The sequence below is a fragment of the Panthera leo genome, chromosome B1 (genome assembly GCF_018350215.1).
Source record: "Panthera leo isolate Ple1 chromosome B1, P.leo_Ple1_pat1.1, whole genome shotgun sequence".
Taxonomy (NCBI): Eukaryota; Metazoa; Chordata; class Mammalia; order Carnivora; family Felidae; genus Panthera; species Panthera leo.
In genome coordinates this window covers 204,532,701-204,550,313 of record NC_056682.1, presented here as the reverse complement: position 1 = coordinate 204,550,313, position 17,613 = coordinate 204,532,701, and the positions used below count along the sequence as shown (strand labels likewise).

The 17,613-nt window shown below is 55.4% G+C and overlaps 1 protein-coding gene across 4 annotated transcripts in view; it reads left to right on the top strand.

Annotated features, from left to right (window-relative positions):
- The window catches only part of TMEM175 (transmembrane protein 175), a 28,034-nt gene that overhangs the window by 7,610 nt on the left and 2,811 nt on the right, over positions 1-17,613 (top strand). For all 4 annotated transcript variants that reach the window (XM_042937159.1, XM_042937162.1, XM_042937161.1 and 1 more), the window contains exons 2-10: positions 6,077-6,237; positions 6,518-6,556; positions 8,364-8,458; positions 10,469-10,520; positions 10,888-10,923; positions 11,597-11,680; positions 12,138-12,302; positions 16,956-17,034; positions 17,184-17,319. In XM_042937159.1, coding sequence (XP_042793093.1) covers positions 6,085-6,237; positions 6,518-6,556; positions 8,364-8,458; positions 10,469-10,520; positions 10,888-10,923; positions 11,597-11,680; positions 12,138-12,302; positions 16,956-17,034; positions 17,184-17,319 — 839 coding nt within the window. In that variant the 5' untranslated portion in view covers positions 6,077-6,084. The remainder of the gene's footprint in view (positions 1-6,076; positions 6,238-6,517; positions 6,557-8,363; positions 8,459-10,468; positions 10,521-10,887; positions 10,924-11,596; positions 11,681-12,137; positions 12,303-16,955; positions 17,035-17,183; positions 17,320-17,613) is intronic.

Genomic DNA, 17,613 nt, shown 5'->3' with positions numbered 1-17,613 from the left:
GTTGTCATTTGTCATCAATATTTGCAGACTCAGCTCTAGCATGTCCCATTCTGCGAGCTTTCCCAGACTCCATGCTCCCATGGCACCCTAATGTGCTCGTCTCCTGCACTGTTGGCTGATTGTCCTTTTTATCTCTGCCTGCAGTGCTTAGCACAGTGCATAATGCCCTACAGGGCTGTAAGCCTTCAGTTACCTCCTATGACATGAAATTTCAGCTTCTCCTCCTATTCCCATAGGATTTTTAAATTCTTTAGTCTTTTCTGTCTTAAAAAAAAATTCATGGGGGCGCCTGGGTGGCTCAGTCAGTTGATCTCAGGATCATGAGTTCAAGCCTCACGTTGGGTTCACAATCCACAGAATCTTGGGAGTCTGGCTTCTTTCACTTAGCACGATGCACTTGGGATTCACCCGTTTTGGGGGAGCCCAACGTGAGCGGAAGTTGGACGCTTAACCGACTGAGCCACCCAGGCACCACTCGTCTTTTCGATTTCTTAATAGTGTCCTTTGAGGCAGAAAAGTAAAAATTTTGATGAACTCCAATTTCTATTTTTCTTGTTGTTTGTACTTTTGGTATCATATTTAAGAGTCCTTTGCCAAGTGCAAGGCCATGAAGATTTTCTCTCTGGGTTTAGCTCTTATATTAAGGTCTTTGATTCATTTTTAATTAATTTGTGTGTGTGGTATGAGGTAGGATCCAAATTCATTCTTTCACATGTGGATATCCAGTTATCCCAGCACCGTTTGTTGAAAAGATTGTTCTTTCCCCATTGAGTGGTCTTGACAGCCTTATCAAACACCAGTTGACCATAAATGGAGTGGTTTATTTCTGAACTCTCAGCTCTGCCCATTAATCTGTGTTCTATGCCGGTTCTGCCCCGTGTTGATTACCAGAGCTTTGTACTAAGTTTTGAAATTGAGAATGGGAGCCCTCCAACTTTATTCTTCTTGTTTTGGCTATTCCATAAATAGCCAAAGGTTCCTCAAATTTCCATGTGAATTTTAAGGTCAGCTTGTCAATTCCGTGTAGAAGGTAGTTGGAATTTTGATAGGGACTGCAATTAATCTGTACATCAATTTGGGAAGTATTGCCATCTTAACAATATTAAGTCTTCCAGTCCATGAACAGAGGATATATTTCTATTTATTTAAGTTTTCTTTAATCTCTTTCAACAATATTCTGTGCTTCCTTTGTTCATTTCTTTACTATTTTTGATGCTATTATAAATGTAATTGTTTTCTTAAGTTTATTCTCAGACTGGTTGTATACATTTCTAGTGTGTAGAAATGCAGTTGGTATTTGTATATTGTTTGCTGTAACCTTGCTGAACCCATTTATTTGATCTAATAGTTTTCTTATAAGGATTCCTTAGGATTTTCTTTGTGCAAAATCATACCCTCTGCAAATAGAGATAGTTTTACTTCTTCCTTCCCAGTGTATATGCCTTCTATTTCATTTTCTTGCCTAAGAAATGGCTAAAACCTTGGCAGCCTTCTGTTGAACCATGTTGTCTCATCCCTGATTGCGGGCAGGCCGTGGTCAGTCTTCCGCTGTTGAGTGTGACGTTAACTGCGGGTTTTCTGGAGATGCCATCTATTAGGTTGACAGAGTTTACTTCCGTTCCTAATTTGTTGAATGTTTTTATCATGAAGAGGTGTTGGATTTTGTCAAATGCTTTTTCTGCATCTATTGAGATGATTGTGTAGTTTTTGTCTTTGGTTCCTTTGATGTGGTATATTACAGTCATTAATTTTATATTTTAAACCAACCTTGCATTCTTGGAATAAATCCCACTTGGTCGTGGTATATAATCCTTTTAATACATTGCTGGATTCCATTTGTTCACATTTTGTTGAGAATTTTTGTGTCTATATTCAATATTTACTGGTTTTTAAAAAACTATTTTTTTTTAATTTAAACATACAAAATTTATGAAAATTTAAACATACAAAAATATCTAAAAATTTAAACATACAAAAATATCTAAAAAACAATGTAATGGACATGTTTCCCAAAATTAGTGTCTAAAGAAACACATGTTACTTTTTCTCTTATTTTTTCAGCACAGATTTTTTTTCTCCTTGCCAACCCCCCTTCCTCTGCCCTCTCCTCTTTCTTCCCCCTCCCTTTTGAAAAGTAAGGTGTTAAGAGTTCAGTGCTGGCCATGACAGAATAAGCCACCTACAGGCTTTCTCTCCTGCTGATTACAGGTAAAAACCTGGACAAAATGCTAAAAGAAAAACTATGGAGTGCAGATAGATTGGTGAGGGTAGTTGAAACTCGGCGCAGTGACCCACACAAGTGTGAGTTTTCTACTTTTCAGTCTCTTTTCCCCGTGGCTTTGGCCCTAGGCCAGCCACCCGCTGTTGGGCTGTGCTGTGAGAGTTGCTGCTGCTGCTGCATAGACAGCAAACACTCAGAGAAACTGCCATCTTTTTGCCTAGAGGAACCGTGAAAAGGGGCCCAGTGAGCAGAAGCATGTGAACAAAAGAGAACTAAAATATCAGAACAATTTTGAAAAAGAAGACCGAAGCTGGAAGACTCACTCTACCAGATTTCAAGATTTAATATGAAGCTGGGGGGCTCCTGGGGGGCACAGTCGGTTAAACATCTGACTTCGGCCCAGGTCATGATCTCATGGTTTGTGAGTTCAAGGTCTGCTTGGGATCTTCTCCCTCCCTCTCTCTCTCTGCCCCTGCCCCACTCGTGCTTTCTCTCTGTCTCAAAATATATAAATAAACTTGAAAAATATTAACCCCAAATCTATCGTACACTGAAATTAAAACCTAAAACACTAAAACTTCTAGAAGAAATAAGGAAATCTTTGTCATCTTGAGTTAAGCAAAGCATTGTTAGATATGACATCAAAAGAATGATCCATGAGAGAACAATTGATGAATTGGACTTTATCAAAATATAAAACTTCTGTTTTAAAAATTGGTAAGGGAATGGAAGACAAGCCACAGGCCATGAACAAATATTTGCAAATTACATATCTAACAAAGAACTTTTAACCAGAATGTATAAAGAACTCTCGAAACTCAATACTAACACAAATAACTTCCCCCAAAAATGAACAAAAGATTCTAACAGACACTTTGCTACAAAATATACACGGATAAAAGGCACGTGAAAATGCCCAATTAGTAGGAAAATGCCACACAAGGTATAATACACATTTTTAGTACAACTAAAATAAAAGGTTAATTTTTTTTAAAATTATAATGTTTATTTTGGAGAGAGAGCGTGGGAGCGCACACGTGAGTGGGGGAGGGGTAGAGAGAGGGAAAGGGAAACACAGAATCCAAAGCAGTCTCCAGGCATAGAGCCCGACACGGGGCTGGAGCTCGGGAATGACAAGATCATGACCTAGGCCGAAGTCGGACGCCCAACCAAGTGAGCCACTCAAGAGTTTAATTTTTTTTTTTTTTTTAATTTTTTTTTTTTTCAACGTTTTTTATTTATTTTTGGGACAGAGAGAGACAGAGCATGAACGGGGGAGGGGCAGAGAGAGAGGGAAACACAGAATCGGAAACAGGCTCCAGGCTCCGAGCCATCAGCCCAGAGCCTGACGCGGGGCTCGAACTCACGGACCACGAGATCGTGACCTGGCTGAAGTCGGACGCTTAACCGACTGCGCCACCCAGGCGCCCCAGGAGTTTAATTTTTTTTTTAATCCTGCCAAACTAGGGGTGCTTGGGTGGCTTGGTTGAGTGTCCAACTCTTGATTTCGGCTCAGGTCATGATCCCAGGGTCGTGGGATCGAGCTGTGTCAGGCTCTGCGCTGAGTGTAGCCTGCTTGGGATTTTGTCTCCTCTGCCTCTCTCCCCCATGCTCGCGTGTGCTGGCTCTCTCTTTCTCTCTCTTAAAAAAAAAAAAAAAAAGTTAAAAAAATAATGAAATAAAAACTACCAAACTAAGCGCTGGGGAGAATGAGGACAAGTTGCAGTTTCATGTGCTGCCAGTAGGGGGTGCAAACGGTACAGCCTCTCGGTTTACCCAGCAGACACATTCTGAGGTGCTTACTCAAGAGAAATAAAAACATGTTTCGCAAATGGCTCTGTGCAAATATTTACAGTGCCTTTATTCATAGCCACCCCAAACTGGAAATAACCCACGTTTCTAGCTAGTGATTGGATGAACAGAGGGGTCTATCCATACAGTAGCATTAACTACACGGCAATAAAAAAAATGTCAGTGCTCCCCCAAAACGGGTGAATCCCAAGTGCATCATGCTAAGTGAAAGAAGCCAGACTCCCAAGATTCCGTGGATTGTGAGTCTGTTTATGGGACAGTCTGGAAAGGGCAGATTATTGTCGCATTGCTGGGTCACTACTGCTGACGGTAGCAGGAAGCACAGTGGTGGCCCGGGTTTGGGGTGGAGGAAAGGAAGGCTGGACCACAGAGGGCCTGCTTGGGGACAGAGCTGCTTTGTGATTGAGGTCCTGGTTACACACCTGTGTACAGTTGTCAACGGTTGGTAGAACTGCACCCCGGAAGGGGTGCCCTCTACTGTGTCTAAGCTGTAAGCAGCGAGTAAAGTAACAGATGCCTTCTTGATGCGGCTGCAGCCCCGTTCCCAGCCCAGCCCCCGCAAACCCACCCCCCCATCCCCGCCCAGGTGATCACAGGGCTGTCCTGAGCTGGTGAGTGCTGTTATTGCGTATGTTTTCATCATCTTACTGTGCGAGTGTGTGATCACAAGGGGAGCAGATGGTCAGTGTGTTTTAAACGTTTACATAAGTGGTATAATAGCATGTGTATCTTCTTGCGGCATCATTTATTCCTCTCAACATCGTGTTTCTGGGTTTTATACACGTAGCTTTGTTTCGCTTCACTTCCTGTGTCGGTCACTCGGGCCACCCTCACAAAAGCCCACGGGCTGGGGCCTTACACGACGGACGTTTCGTTCTCACGGTTCTGGAGGCTGGAAGTCTGAGGTCAAGGTGGCTGCCTGCAGACGGCCGCCTTCTCGCTGTGTCCTCACAGAAGACAGAGACACCTGTCCCCTCTCCCCCACATCTGTGAGGACACCCGTGCCATCTCGGGGCCCCATCCTCATGACCTCATCTAACCTCATCCCCCCCAAAGGTCCCCCTGCTGGCGCCACCCCATGGGGTGGGTAGGGCTTCCAAATAGGGGTTTGGGGGACACAAACGTTCAGTTCGTAGCACTTTTTAACAATTCATTTAGCGTTCAATAATAGGCTGGGTGACACATAAAATAAACTACACATCGGCACACTCGTGTGCATCCGTTTCCTAGAGGCTACACCTAGAAATGGAGCTGCCACCTTGTGGGTGTACATGTCACGGTGTGGTCTCCACCCCTGCCCAAGCCTGTGTCCCCATGGCCTCGCCACTCTTGGTGGACTTCTGCGGACCTTAGTGGTACCTCATTGTTCTCACTTGCCTTTCCCCTGTTGATAATGAAGCTGAATATCCTTTCTGTTTATTCACACTTTGTTTCTCCTGCCCAGAAATTGCCAGTGAGCCTTCTTTATCTGGTTCTGGGGGTGGGGTGTGTTTTTGTTCTGTCTTGTCATGGTGAGGGCTGGCACTTTGTCTCAGTGCAAGCCTCAGGGACTTGGTCCCATAGAACATCCTGCGTTTGGCCTACGGCCATACCACCCCGAACGTACCCAGTCTCGCCTGGTCTCAGAAGCTAAGCAGGGTTGGGTCTGGTTGGTACTTAGATGGGAGAATACCCCATGTTTAGGACGAAAGTGTCTAACGGCACAGTGTCTGGTGTTGGGGTCAGGGGTTTCAGGCGGTGACACAGCGGATGGAACACCCATCATGTGTGTGTGCCTTCTCGTTTCTCCCACTTCCGGGGGGCGGGGGGGACAGGCACAGAGCATGGCTCCCAGATGACAGTGCTCAGCAGTGAGGAGGTGCTCTTCCTGCCAGCTGGAAATACCGGGGTTCCTGGGAGAGGACAGCGTGGCAGGGACCCTTCCTGCCCCTCAGGGTGGGTCCTTCCGGCCACGGGTCCGCCCTGTGTCTGCCACCACTGAAGCTGGCAGGGGTAGGCCCCCCAGGAGCACTCTGGCCTGCTCAGAGCTGTGCTTCTTCCCAGGCCCCACCATGTCCGGGCCGCAGACCCCAGAGCCGGCCCGCCGCACGCAGGGAGACTCCCCCACAGGCACAGGGGGCGAGGACACCGCCGACGGGATCCAGCACTCACAACGCATGCTCAGCTTCAGTGATGCGCTCCTGTCCATCATCGCCACTGTGATGGTCCGTGTGCCGCGCCCCCCCCCCCCCCCCCCAAGCCTCCTCTCCCTTCAGGGCCCCTGGCCACACCCTCTCCAGACAGCCTTCTGGTAGAGCTCAGCCCAGCATAGACCCTGCCCTGTCTCGGCAGTGTCCTGGGGTCCGTCGGCCATTTGGGCAGCTGGACGGATGGGGGAAGCAGTCCAGCACTGGCCCGAGTCCCCGACACCACATCATTCGAGGGGTGGTCTCTGCACAGCCCAAGCAACGTCCCATGGCTCTTTTTGTGTGTTTGCTCTCGTAGATCCTGCCTGTGACCCACACGGAGATCTCCCCAGAACAGGTACTTGGGAGCGGTGCTCTGAGGCATCGAGGGTGAGCTTACAGAAGACTCGGTCCACGAGCCCGCTTCCAGGCTCCACCCAACATGTGCCTGGCTGGGAGGGGTGGGACCAGGCCTTCTTCCCTCAGCAGCCCTGGTCGGCCCCAATCTTGGCCTGCAGACAGAGGCAGTGCCCTTGAAGTGAGCTTGGGGGTCGGCCGAGGACGGAAGGTCTGGCAGCCCAACAAGCTTCTGGTTGGCATGGAGACCTGTACCCTGTCACCCCCAGAGCATCCCTCCTACACGTTCAGGAGGCAAGGGGAGATGCTCCCAGCCTCCCTGAAGCACAGGGACACGGGGTTTTTCTCATGAAGTAAGTGGGAAACAGATTCTCTGAAGCAGTTTCCCCTTTATAGCCAACTTGGAACATCTCTGTCCTGTAAGTTAGGTGGTGGCGTATTCCCTCAGATTTGGGAAGATGCCTGAGAGTCCCTGGGCATCGTGCGTGCGCCAGTGTGCCTCGCTCAGCCCCTCAGTTGACGGGGGTGTTGTTCAGTCTCAGGGGACGGAGGATGTGAGGTGCCGGGTCTGTCAGGCCCCGCAGCACAGCAGGGCGCTGGGCTCCGGGGCTGGCCCGCTTAGCCGGGGTGCTGTTGGGAGTCAAAAGAGCCGCGTCATGTGTGGGAAGGCAACGGCACCCCTGGTAGGGTCTTGAGGAGAAGGAAATGGGAATGCGGGCCTAGCCTGGAACCAGCAGCCAGCACCCAGCCAGCAGCTGGGGTGAGGGAGGGCCGGGGCACCCGCCTGACTGCACCAGCTCCAGAATGCCTGTGGAGGACACTCGTGCCGGGTCGGAGACCTCAGTGCTGCCACTGTCACGAGGGGTATGGCTGTGCGAGCAGGAGATGCCGGGAGGTGACACGGGGAGGTGTCTGGACAAACTGTCCCCAGTTGTCTGCACTGGGCCCGTCTTCTTGGAGAGCGGCACCTTGTTGTGAGGTCTCCGTGTGCACGAACCGAGCCAGAAGGTGGTGCGGTGGTCCGGGGACTCCTTCTGGGAGCCCAGGGCCGTAAGGAGGTGTCAGCCAGCAGGCGCTCCTCCCCGTGTGGAGGGAAAGACTAGTCAAGGGCGGGAAACCCGGCAAGTCAAAAGCTGTGAGTCCTCGGTGAGATAGTGGGGGCCTGGGTGAGACCCCCTGATGCAAGTAGAAAACCAGCGAAAGTGGTAACACGGTCAGTTTTCCACTTTGAGCTTTTGCTGACAAAGCATCACATCCCATCTTGCGATTCCAAGGGTCCCAGCTTTGTGTTGAGCCCGGTTCTGTTTCCCCACTGCACCTGTGAGTCCCTTCTGACCAGGGCGAGGCGCACCGCGACCTCACCAGGCTTCACAGCTGTTTCAGAATCGGTTACCTGCAGTGCGCTTGGCGCCCTGTGCTGGCCCGGGAATGCCCGGCAAAGACTCTCTGCCCCAAGAGCTGGCGCGTCGGGAGCTCCACACCAGGTCCCCAGATACGCACAGCGGGATGCAGGGCATCCCCCGATACGCACGACGGGACACGGGGCATCCCCAGATACGCACGACGGGACACGGGGCATCCCCAGATACGCACGACGGGACACGGGGCATTGGTGCTGTGCAGCGGGGAGGCGGGGAGGCTACCCAGAAGAGGAGCCTCAGGGTGGGCTGGGGTAGAGGCTGAACCAGAAGGGGAGGTGGGAACCGCCAGACCCTTCAGAGGCCCTGGGGACTCGGCACCTTGGACGGGGCCGCTGGGTGCCATGGACTGAAGTGGTCTCTGATGGTGATGCTTTTCTGTTCCTCCAGTTTGACAAAAGTATACAGAGACTTCTAGCAACCAGGATTGCTGTCTACCTGATGACGTTTCTCATTGTGACTGTGGCCTGGGCAGCACATACAAGGTACAGAGTCAGGCTGGGGGCTTTTTCTGGGCTGAGGTCCACATGTCTGTGGCTCACTCAGCGCGTGTGCCCAGAGGGTGCAGGCCCCAACCTGTCCGGGGTCAGCATGGCAGCAGGCGTGTGCTCAGGGCACCGATAAGACACCCGTTCTCAGGGTGTCTGGTGGCCCCTCCCTCATTTCCTGGGTCAGCAGGCCCCACTTCACCCCAGATTCTGGCTGCAGGCCTCTGCGCCCTCCTCTCCACGTGACAACAGGGCCTGGGATGATGACACAGGATAACACACTTGCGTGGGCACGCACACAGGACCGGGCAGGGAAAGGACTGCAAGCTGACTGCCCCGTGCACCCCTGCAACGCCGCAGCACTGTGCTCAGGTCCCTCTGCCCGGTCCTGGGGCTCCGGCAAGGAGGAAGAGGCTACAGGGTGCACGCTCCCAAGCCAGAGCTTTCTCTTAAGAAGGAGAAGGTTCCTGAGGGTCTGACAGGAACAGGGCCCCAAGCTGCAGGGGACCCCTGACCCCCAACCCAGGCAGGCAGGCAGGCAGGCTCCCGGGGAGAGGGTTGGGGTATGGTGCGAGCCCTTGCTGAGGAAATGCCCCTGCTTGGGGGACGGTGGGTACACAGGGAGACCTGGGAGCTGTCCACACACCGGCGCTGGCAGTAAAAACGTCTGACATTTTAGGGGCGCCTGGACGGCTCAGTCGGTTGAGCGTCCGGCTCTTGATTTCAGCTCAGGTCACGATGTCACGCTTCGTGAGTTTGAGCCCCGAGTCATGCTCACGCTGACAGCACGGAGTCTGCTTGGGCTTCTCTGTGCCTCTCCCTCTCTGTCTGCCCTTCCCCTGCTCATGCTCTCTCAAAATAAATAAACGTTTGAAAACCATTTTCTTTAATGTCACGTTACACACCTGCTTTTAGCAAAATGACTGTTTCTGGTAGGGACGGTTGGCCCTTTGTAAAGGCTTAGGGGCTCCCCTGTCCACGCAGAGTGAAGAGGGGGGCCACGGCCACTCTCTGCCTGGTCCTGCTTGTGGCTGATGTGGCTGAGCTCCCTGTCACTCCAGCGGCACAGACAGGGCCACCCAGCACCTTGTTTGTGCACTGGCTCGTCAAAGGCCACATCCTGCTGCCAGAGTTCCCAGAGTGGGCACAGATCCACCTAGGACCCTGGTGGCTGGGCCCATCTGCCCCAGGCTCCGTGGGTTGCCGGTGGGGCTGCTGTCCATGGGGGATATGACCCCTTTCTCTGACTGTAGGGGAGTGCGGGACCCCAGAGCCCGCCCTGGCCAGATGCAGATCTCCCAGGTGGGGGGAATGAGGCCCACTGAGCCCCGCCCAGGAGAAGGCCTTGTCCTCTGACCCCTCGGAGGGGGACTCCATGGAGGGCAAGGAGAGCAGGGAAAAAGATTTTTGTTTCTAGCTCCTGCATTGACCCTTGGTGAGCTCCGCTCACGTTCTCTGTGTTTAGTTTTCTGCTCATGATTTCCTGCCTTGAAATAAGAACCATCTGTCTGTTAATTAGGCTGTTTCAGTAGGTTAAGTGTATAACATCCTTGGAAGGATTTCCTTTTTTAAAAGTGGCCTTTGGGCACAAGACCAGAAGAAGGACTCCCCTGCCGGTTTCCAGTCTCCCAGGCAGCCAAGGGACACCCCAGAGCACTTGGGACACCTCCTGGGGGGGGTGCGTCCTCTGCTCCACAGGCTCTGAAGACACTGTCCCCAGAGCCACCACGTGCCTCGTTGGTTTCTACACAGTGATCCCAGCTCTGAAGCCACGCGCGTCGACTCAGAAGAGTTCGTGGAAATGCAAACAGTGTGATTTCTAGGGAACTTGGGTTTTCTTCTTTGTATTTTCAGTCTCTTCCAAACTTTGTACGCTGGGTAGTATCTTAAATTCGATTAAAAATGACCTTTTTAATGATATTTCTAATCCTCAAATGCTGGAACGTGTGATGCTATTAGAGCCACCTGATTGATGGCATGTCTTTCTGTTTTCCTTACGTTGTTTAGATTGTTCCAGGTTGTTGGGAAGATAGACGACACACTTGCCTTGCTCAACCTGGTGAGTCGTTTTCATTTCTTGAGAAACGATTATGTTTGTAATCCTGTGTTCCCCGGAGAAGGGAAGCAAGCACTCAGCCTCTAGAGCCTCTGGTGTTGAGAGCCTGGGCACCCCCCGCCCCCCACTCCTGGACTCCTCACACATCCTCCCACGGGCACTGCCGACACAAGGGCCCCCTCCCTTCTTTGTTCCACCGTGACGGCATGAGCTGAGCTTCCTTGGGGTCTAGGAGTCGTACAGTGATCTGCCTCTGGGGCGGCGGCACTGCCAGAGGCCCCCCTGGGCAGCAGGGCCTGCAGGACACCTGGGGTGGCCTGCCTGCCTTCCCTCCTTAACCCTCAGCTCTCTCCTTCCTCCTCCTTCCTAGGCCTGCATGATGACCATCACTTTCCTACCTTTCACTGTAAGTACCCTGCAGTTGCCCCCTGGGTCCAGCCTGCCCTCCCCTGGGCGAGGGGACTCGACCCGGGATGCTCCCTCCTCAGAAACTCTCAGACCAGCCGGGTGGCCCGAGGCCCGACCACAGAGTTGCAAAGAGGAGAGAAAGTTCCAGGGGAGCCAGTGGCAGTCGGGCCTGCTCTAGGGGTGGGACACACCTGGGGTCTCCAGGCCGTTTGAAGGGGGAGAGGCTTCCAGGGGCCCCCCAGCAGGGACTACGATGGCAGAGACACCAGCTTGGCCACTGAGGGTCCAGCGAGCGGCATCGCTTCCACACCCCTGCCCCCGGCCCCTGCACGGCCCCCACCTCACCGCCTCCTGCCGTCCCGGGTTCCTCCCCAACTTGCGGCCCCCACATCGCCTCCCCCAGGGGCTCTTCCACAGCCTGGCCTCCCCCTGTTCGCGCCTGCCCGCACTCCCTGTCAGTCCTGACGGAACAGTGGTCTGGGCATGCAGGGCCGTGCGTCAGAGCATCCTTCGTGAAAGTGAGAACGTTGCAGCTTTAAAGGCTCAAAGCATTCTGTGGGTTGCTCCGGGTCTGCTACCACCCGGGACCGCTCTGTCACTGAGTGCACGGCGCGCCTCAGGCACAGCAGGGCCCTGCACAGCCTGGTTTTGTGTTGTCTCTTTGGCTGCAGTTTTCCTTAATGGTGACCTTCCCGGAGGTGCCTCTGGGCATCTTCTTGTTCTGTATGTGTGTGATCGCCATCGGGGCCGTGCAGGTAGGACACCCCAGCCCGCCTCCCCCTCCCCATACACTTGTTTTCCTGGAGCACACACTGTGCACACGTGTAGGATGTGGCGTGTCGGCCGCAGTGAGAGCCGTGCAGAGCGGCTGCCAGAGACCCCCAGCCGCAGGCTGCAGCAGGACGGATCCAGAGGCTTTTCGAGCCCGGACTCCCGTAGCGACACGGAGGGAGAGAGGCAGGGGGCCGCCCAGTGTCCTGAGGCACTCATCTGGTGGGGCAGGGTCCCGGAGACCCCCCACACACGGCCCCAGGAGCAGAGCAAAGGCTCCTGTCCCCTCTCCCCACCCTCCAGGACACCCCGTGGGGAGCCTCCCAGCCGAACCTTCTTCTCTGGGGTCCCCACCCCTGAGGCACCTGTTCATGTCCACGGGTGGGAGGGGTTACTGGCCAGAAGCCTCTGCCCGGGCCCTGCATCCTGCCGCTCCCACAGGCGCTGATCGTGGTGTACGCGTTCCACTTCCCCCACCTCCTGAACCCCCAGATAGAGAGCTCCACCCACAGGACCCTGTATCGGCAGCACATCCTGGGCATCGTCCTCAGGGGCCCGGCCTTGTGCTTCGCTGCTGCTGGCTTCTCCCTGTTTTTCTACCCCTTGGTGAGTGGGGGAAGCAGGGGGGTGGGCAGGGGTGACATCTCACTGAGCAGATGGCCACAAGAGGGTGGGGCGGGGGAGGCACCACCGGGGAGGGGTACAGAGCTGTGCAAAAGTCTCCAGGGGCACCGGGCAGCACGTGGCCTGGTGCCCAGGGTGTCAGGGAACGTAGCTGGAGGGAAGGGCCCTCCACCCGCTCCCCCCTGCTGCGGGGACCTGCTCTGCAGGTGAACGCGCACCACAGTCAGAGCCAGGCTTGGTCAGATGGGGGCAGCTGGTGGGCCATGCCTCACCCACGTTTTCCCCAAGTGGGCAGAGCTTTAAGACCAGAGGAGAGAGACACAGGTGCCCGGAGTCTGGGCTGTGCTCGTTCTCTTGGTGAGTACAGAGTCTGCACAAAGCTGCCAGGGCAGCCAACACTGCCCCGGCCGGGGCGGGGCGGGGGGGGGGGGGTGTGGTGTTTCCTAGCAGTGTTGCCATGACAGCAGGCAAGAAGCACCTTAGGAAAAACATTGATGAACTCGAGTGAGCACGTGGGAGAGTGGACAGAGCTGTGCCTGTCCTAAAGACATGCGTGGAGGGTATGAGCCACCCAAAGAAAAAGCAAAGAAAGAAAATTCCTGAACTAAAGGAAACTGAAAAGTGGAAAAAAAACAGAGGCGAAGCTGTTGGCAGAAGGAGCCCCATTGTGCAGCCCGGCTGAGGAGAGCCAGGGTCCCAGGTGGGGACTGGCTACCGAGTCTCAGGAAAACCCAGGTGTGGTCAGAGGTCAGGATGCTTCACACGGACATCTCTGGTTCAGTCTTCGGTGCTCTCCGCTCCGCACCCTGCACTTCAGGGGATGCGAGAACTTGGAGCTGTCTCGGCCAAGTCACAAATCAAGGTTGGCGAGTGCCTTTTACCTGTCAGCTAATTTTTTTTTTTTTTTTAACGTTTATTTATTTTTGAGACAGAGAGAGACAGAGCATGAACAGGGGAGGGGCAGAGAGAGAGGGAGACACAGAATCTGAAACAGGCTCCAGGCTCTGAGCTGTCAGCACAGAGCCCAACGCGGGGCTTGAACTCATGGACCGTGAGATCATGACCTGAGCCGAAGCCGGATGCCTAACCGACTGAGCCACCCAGGCGCCCCAGCTAATTTTTTTTAATGTTTATTTATTTTGAGAGAGAGAGACGGAGTGTGAGCAGGGGAGGGCCAGAGAGAGGGAGACACAGAATCCGAAGCAGGCTCCAGGCGTTGAGCTGTCAGCACAGAGCCCGACGTGGGGCTCAAACCCACGCATCGTGAGATCATGACCTGAGCAGAAGTCAGATGCTCAACCGACTGAGCCACCCAGGTGCCTCTCGGCTAATTTTTTCTTTAATGTTTATTTTGAGAGAGAGAGAGTCCCAAGCAGGCTCCGTGCTGTCAGTGCAGAGCCCGACGCGGGCTCCGTCCCACGAACTGCAAGGTCAAGAGTCGGCCACTCAACCACCTGAGCCCCCGATGCCCGTAGCCATCAGCCAACTTAATAGGAATATTGTTCTAGCAATGCTTCGTCTTCCAGAAATTGAGGGAAATACTGACAAGCAGCTGTTTCAGAGTTGATGGTGGAAGCTTGTGCACGGTTCCCGCCTTTACCCGAGCGCTCGTGAAGAACGGCGAGGTTTCAGAACCAGAGCGTCGTAAATATGAAGAAATGGTTGATGTTCTAGATGTCTAGTGCACATTTCAAGAGAATTCCAAGTTTGAAACAAATAGGCGGGCAAGGGCCACTGCAGAGCATTGTCTGTGTGCTGGGGGCTGGGGGCTAAGCGTCCCAGGCGCCCTGAGGTCAGGTCCAGGCAGGCAGGGTGGGGGAGGGGTACACCAGTGTGCAAGCAGGCAGGCAGGCAGGTGTGGGGGGTGAGGGCAGGCCTCAGGCTTCTGCTTGGTCTCCTTAGTCTTGAGCGTGTTTAAATTGAAGGGGGTGCTGGTGGGAGGGGTGCGTGGAGTCAGGCAGGGCGTTCTTGGCTGTGGCCTGCAGTGGGGTGGCTCCCGGTGGGCAGGGCAGGGCCAGCAAGGGGGACGCACTGGACAGGAGTAAGGGGCAGCTGGCCCGAGGCCGCGTACACATCCTGGGGGGCAGCCTCTCCCGGCTGCGCATTCATGGTGGCCGACAGCAGGTGTTGGTTGGACAAAGTCAGGGGCTGAGGATGGTGGAGGTCGTTGCATGGAGCGTGGAGGGACAGCTGGGGTGTGGTATGGGCAGTCGGGACGAGCAGAGCTGAGGACCAGGGCAGGCCATGCCCACTGCCAGGGCCTGGACCAGGAGCCTGGGCTGAGTGGGCAGTGTCCATTGGGTCCATGAGGAGCCTAGACAGTGACCTTGCCCTGATGCCATGATGACAGTGGGGGAGGGGCACCTCAGCCACCAAACAGGAAATGGAGGGCTGGGGGGGCCCAAGTGACCAGCGGGTCCAGTGGCCTCCGAGGGTAGGCTCAGGCCGTGGCGCTCTGTGATGGAACAGTCTGCTGTCAGTCCGCCCCCACCCACCTGCCCATCAGCCTTCCTCTTGTTGCCTTCTTCCCTCTTCCCCTGCCGTGTGGCTCTGATCCTTTGCCCTCTCACCTCCTCACCTGGAGCCCCATTGCCCGCCACCACCTGTGACACAACACATGCAAGCTTCCTGCCCCCCAGGAAGCCCGTGGTCTCCATCCTCCTAGACATCCTTGCCACCCCCTCCCTCAGCCAGATGCTGTGCTGGGTTCACCTTCTAGATCCAGCCCTTCTGACCACCCTGGCCCGGGCCATCCCGGTGTGGCTGCCTTCCTGCAGCGGTGACGTTCTGGGGCCTCTGCATTGGGCCTCTCATGCCAGCATCTCGTAGAAGCCACTTGTGTCATTTCTCTGTCCCCTCCCCCCCCCCAGATTGGGATTCCTCCTCCCCTGTGGCTCCCTCCCACCGATCCTGCAGGGCCTGCCCACCGATCGGCCTCCTCCCACCTGCTTCACACCCAGGAGGCCCGTCCCTCAGTGTGTCTGCTGAGTGATGTGGTCGGGGCTATAAACAGATCTGTGATGCTGGCCTTCGTCATCTGTCTGCAGTGTGCCACTGTCTCCCTGATGGTACTCCCCGCGTCAGGTGACCCTGAAGTACTTGGCTTGCAGGACAGAAGGGGCGGGAGCCCCCCCTTGAGCACAGGCCTGGAATGGGGCAGCGGTGGCAGGAGGAGGCGCCTCACTGCGGGGGTGTCGGCTGTGTGGGTACCACAGCCGCAGGGTGAGCAGAGCCCTCGTGGGACCTGCCAGTCTGCCCCAGCCTTGAGGGCTCGCGCTGCCAGAGCCCGGAACACGCCGCCTGGCCCTACAGCCTTTCTTGTTCAAATTACTGGGTGTGTGTGCAGTGAAGCCCACGCCACTGTGTCCTTTAAACACCATCCAGCGGCAATGATGGAGTGCACATCGCGTGCAGCCGCCACCTCCACCTCCTTCTGGAATGTTTCTCTCACCCCCCCCCCCTGCTGCCTGGAAGCCACCAGTCGACTTTCCGTCTCTCTCTATGGATCTGCCTGTGCTGGGTAATTCACGTAAATGGAATCATAAAACACGAGGCTTTTATGTCTGGCTTCTTTCGTTCAACATAACGTTTTCAAGGTTGGTTCACGTCGCCCCAAGTGTCAGGACTTCCTCTCGTCGGGTGGACCACGTTTTCTCACCTGCGCGTCTGTCGACGGACTCTGGGTTCTTGCTCGTCTTAGCTGATGTGAACAGTGCTGCTGTGAACGTGGGGTGCACGCACCTCTTGGAGACCCTGCTCTCAGTTCTTCTGGGTGCACACCCGGGCCAGACGTGGGCTTACTGGATGGCAGGGGGAGGCGGGCGTGGGCTTGCTGGATGTCAGGGGGAGGCGGGAGTGGGCTTGCTGGATGGCAGGGGGAGGAAGGCGTGGGCTTGCTGGATGGCAGGGGGAAGCGGGCGTGGGCTTACTGGGTCGCAGGGGGAGGTGGGCGTGGGCTTACTGGATGGCAGGGGGAGGCAGGCGTGGGCTTACTGGGTCGCAGCGGGAGGCGGGCGTGGGCTTACTGGGTCGCAGGGGAGGCGGGCGTGGGCTTACTGGGTCGCAGGGGGAGGCGGGCGTGGGCTTACCGGATCACAGGGGCTCCCTGTTTGATTTTTGGGGGACCCGCCACATTGTTTCTGCAGCGGCGGCACCAGTTTACGTCCCACTGACAGAGCGCGGGCTCCCGGTTTCCCCACACCCTCGCCAAGGCCCGTGGACCCGCTTTTCTGAGGGCCGTCTTCCCCCGGGGTGTGGCGTGGGGTCTCCTGGTTCCGCTCTGCCTTTCCCTGAGGCTCGGTGACGCCGAGCACCTTTCCGTTCACGGGTCGGCCACGGCGTCTTCTTTGGAGAAATGTCTGCTCCAGCCCTTTTCCTTGGGTGCTCGTCTCTGTGCCGTGGAGGCGAGGAGTTTCCACCTGTGCTGGGTGCCAGGTCCTCCTCTGCCACGCGGGCTGCCGTGTGCTCTCCCGTTGTGTGAGAAGTGCTCTTGGATGCACGCACGGCTTTCAGCCTGATGAGGTATAATTAACCTGTTTCTTAGGTTGCGGGTGCTGCCATCCCTTTGGAGCGGGTGGCTCCTGGGTGGGATTTCTGGTGCAGCGTCACCTCCTGACATGTCTGTGTCTCATACAGTCGTACCTGCTGATGGCGACGGTCATCTTCCTCCCCTACGTCAGCAAGGCCTGCAGCTGGTGCAAGGGCAGGCTTGTGGGTAGGTGTGCGGGCAGGCTGGTGTGTGGGGCCTCGGCACTGCTCCCCAAGGCCTGTGGAGCATGGGAAGGGCCCAGGCGCCCGTGACGGCCAGGCGTCCCTGCAGAGTCCCCTCCCCTGGCCAGCTCCTCCCTCCTGGCACATCCACAGGCCCCCAAGAGCCCCCAGCTCACAGTGTGGAGTTCTTCACATTTGACCTGCACGAGCCTCTCAGCAAGGAGCGGGTGGAGGCCTTCAGCGACGGGGTCTATGCCATCGTGGCCACACTCCTCATCCTGGACATCTGGTAAGGACCCAGGCCTGAGGAAGGGGTCTGTGGCATGCCTGTCTAGAGGGTCTCTCTTCATCCAGCCCTACGCAGGCGGGTGCTGCGGCCTCCCGCTGCCACCCTCCCTGTGGAACGAGTCCTACCCTGGCCGGAGCCCCCTCCAGAATTCAGGGTCTCCATGGGAGAGCACAGGTGGAGGCAGGGGGCACCAGGGCCACACGCAGGGTCACTTCTCCCTTCCCCAAGCTGGGCAGATTGGGGGCAGGCGGGCTTCCCCCACCTCCATTCTCTCCTCCCCCTTTAGGCTTCACC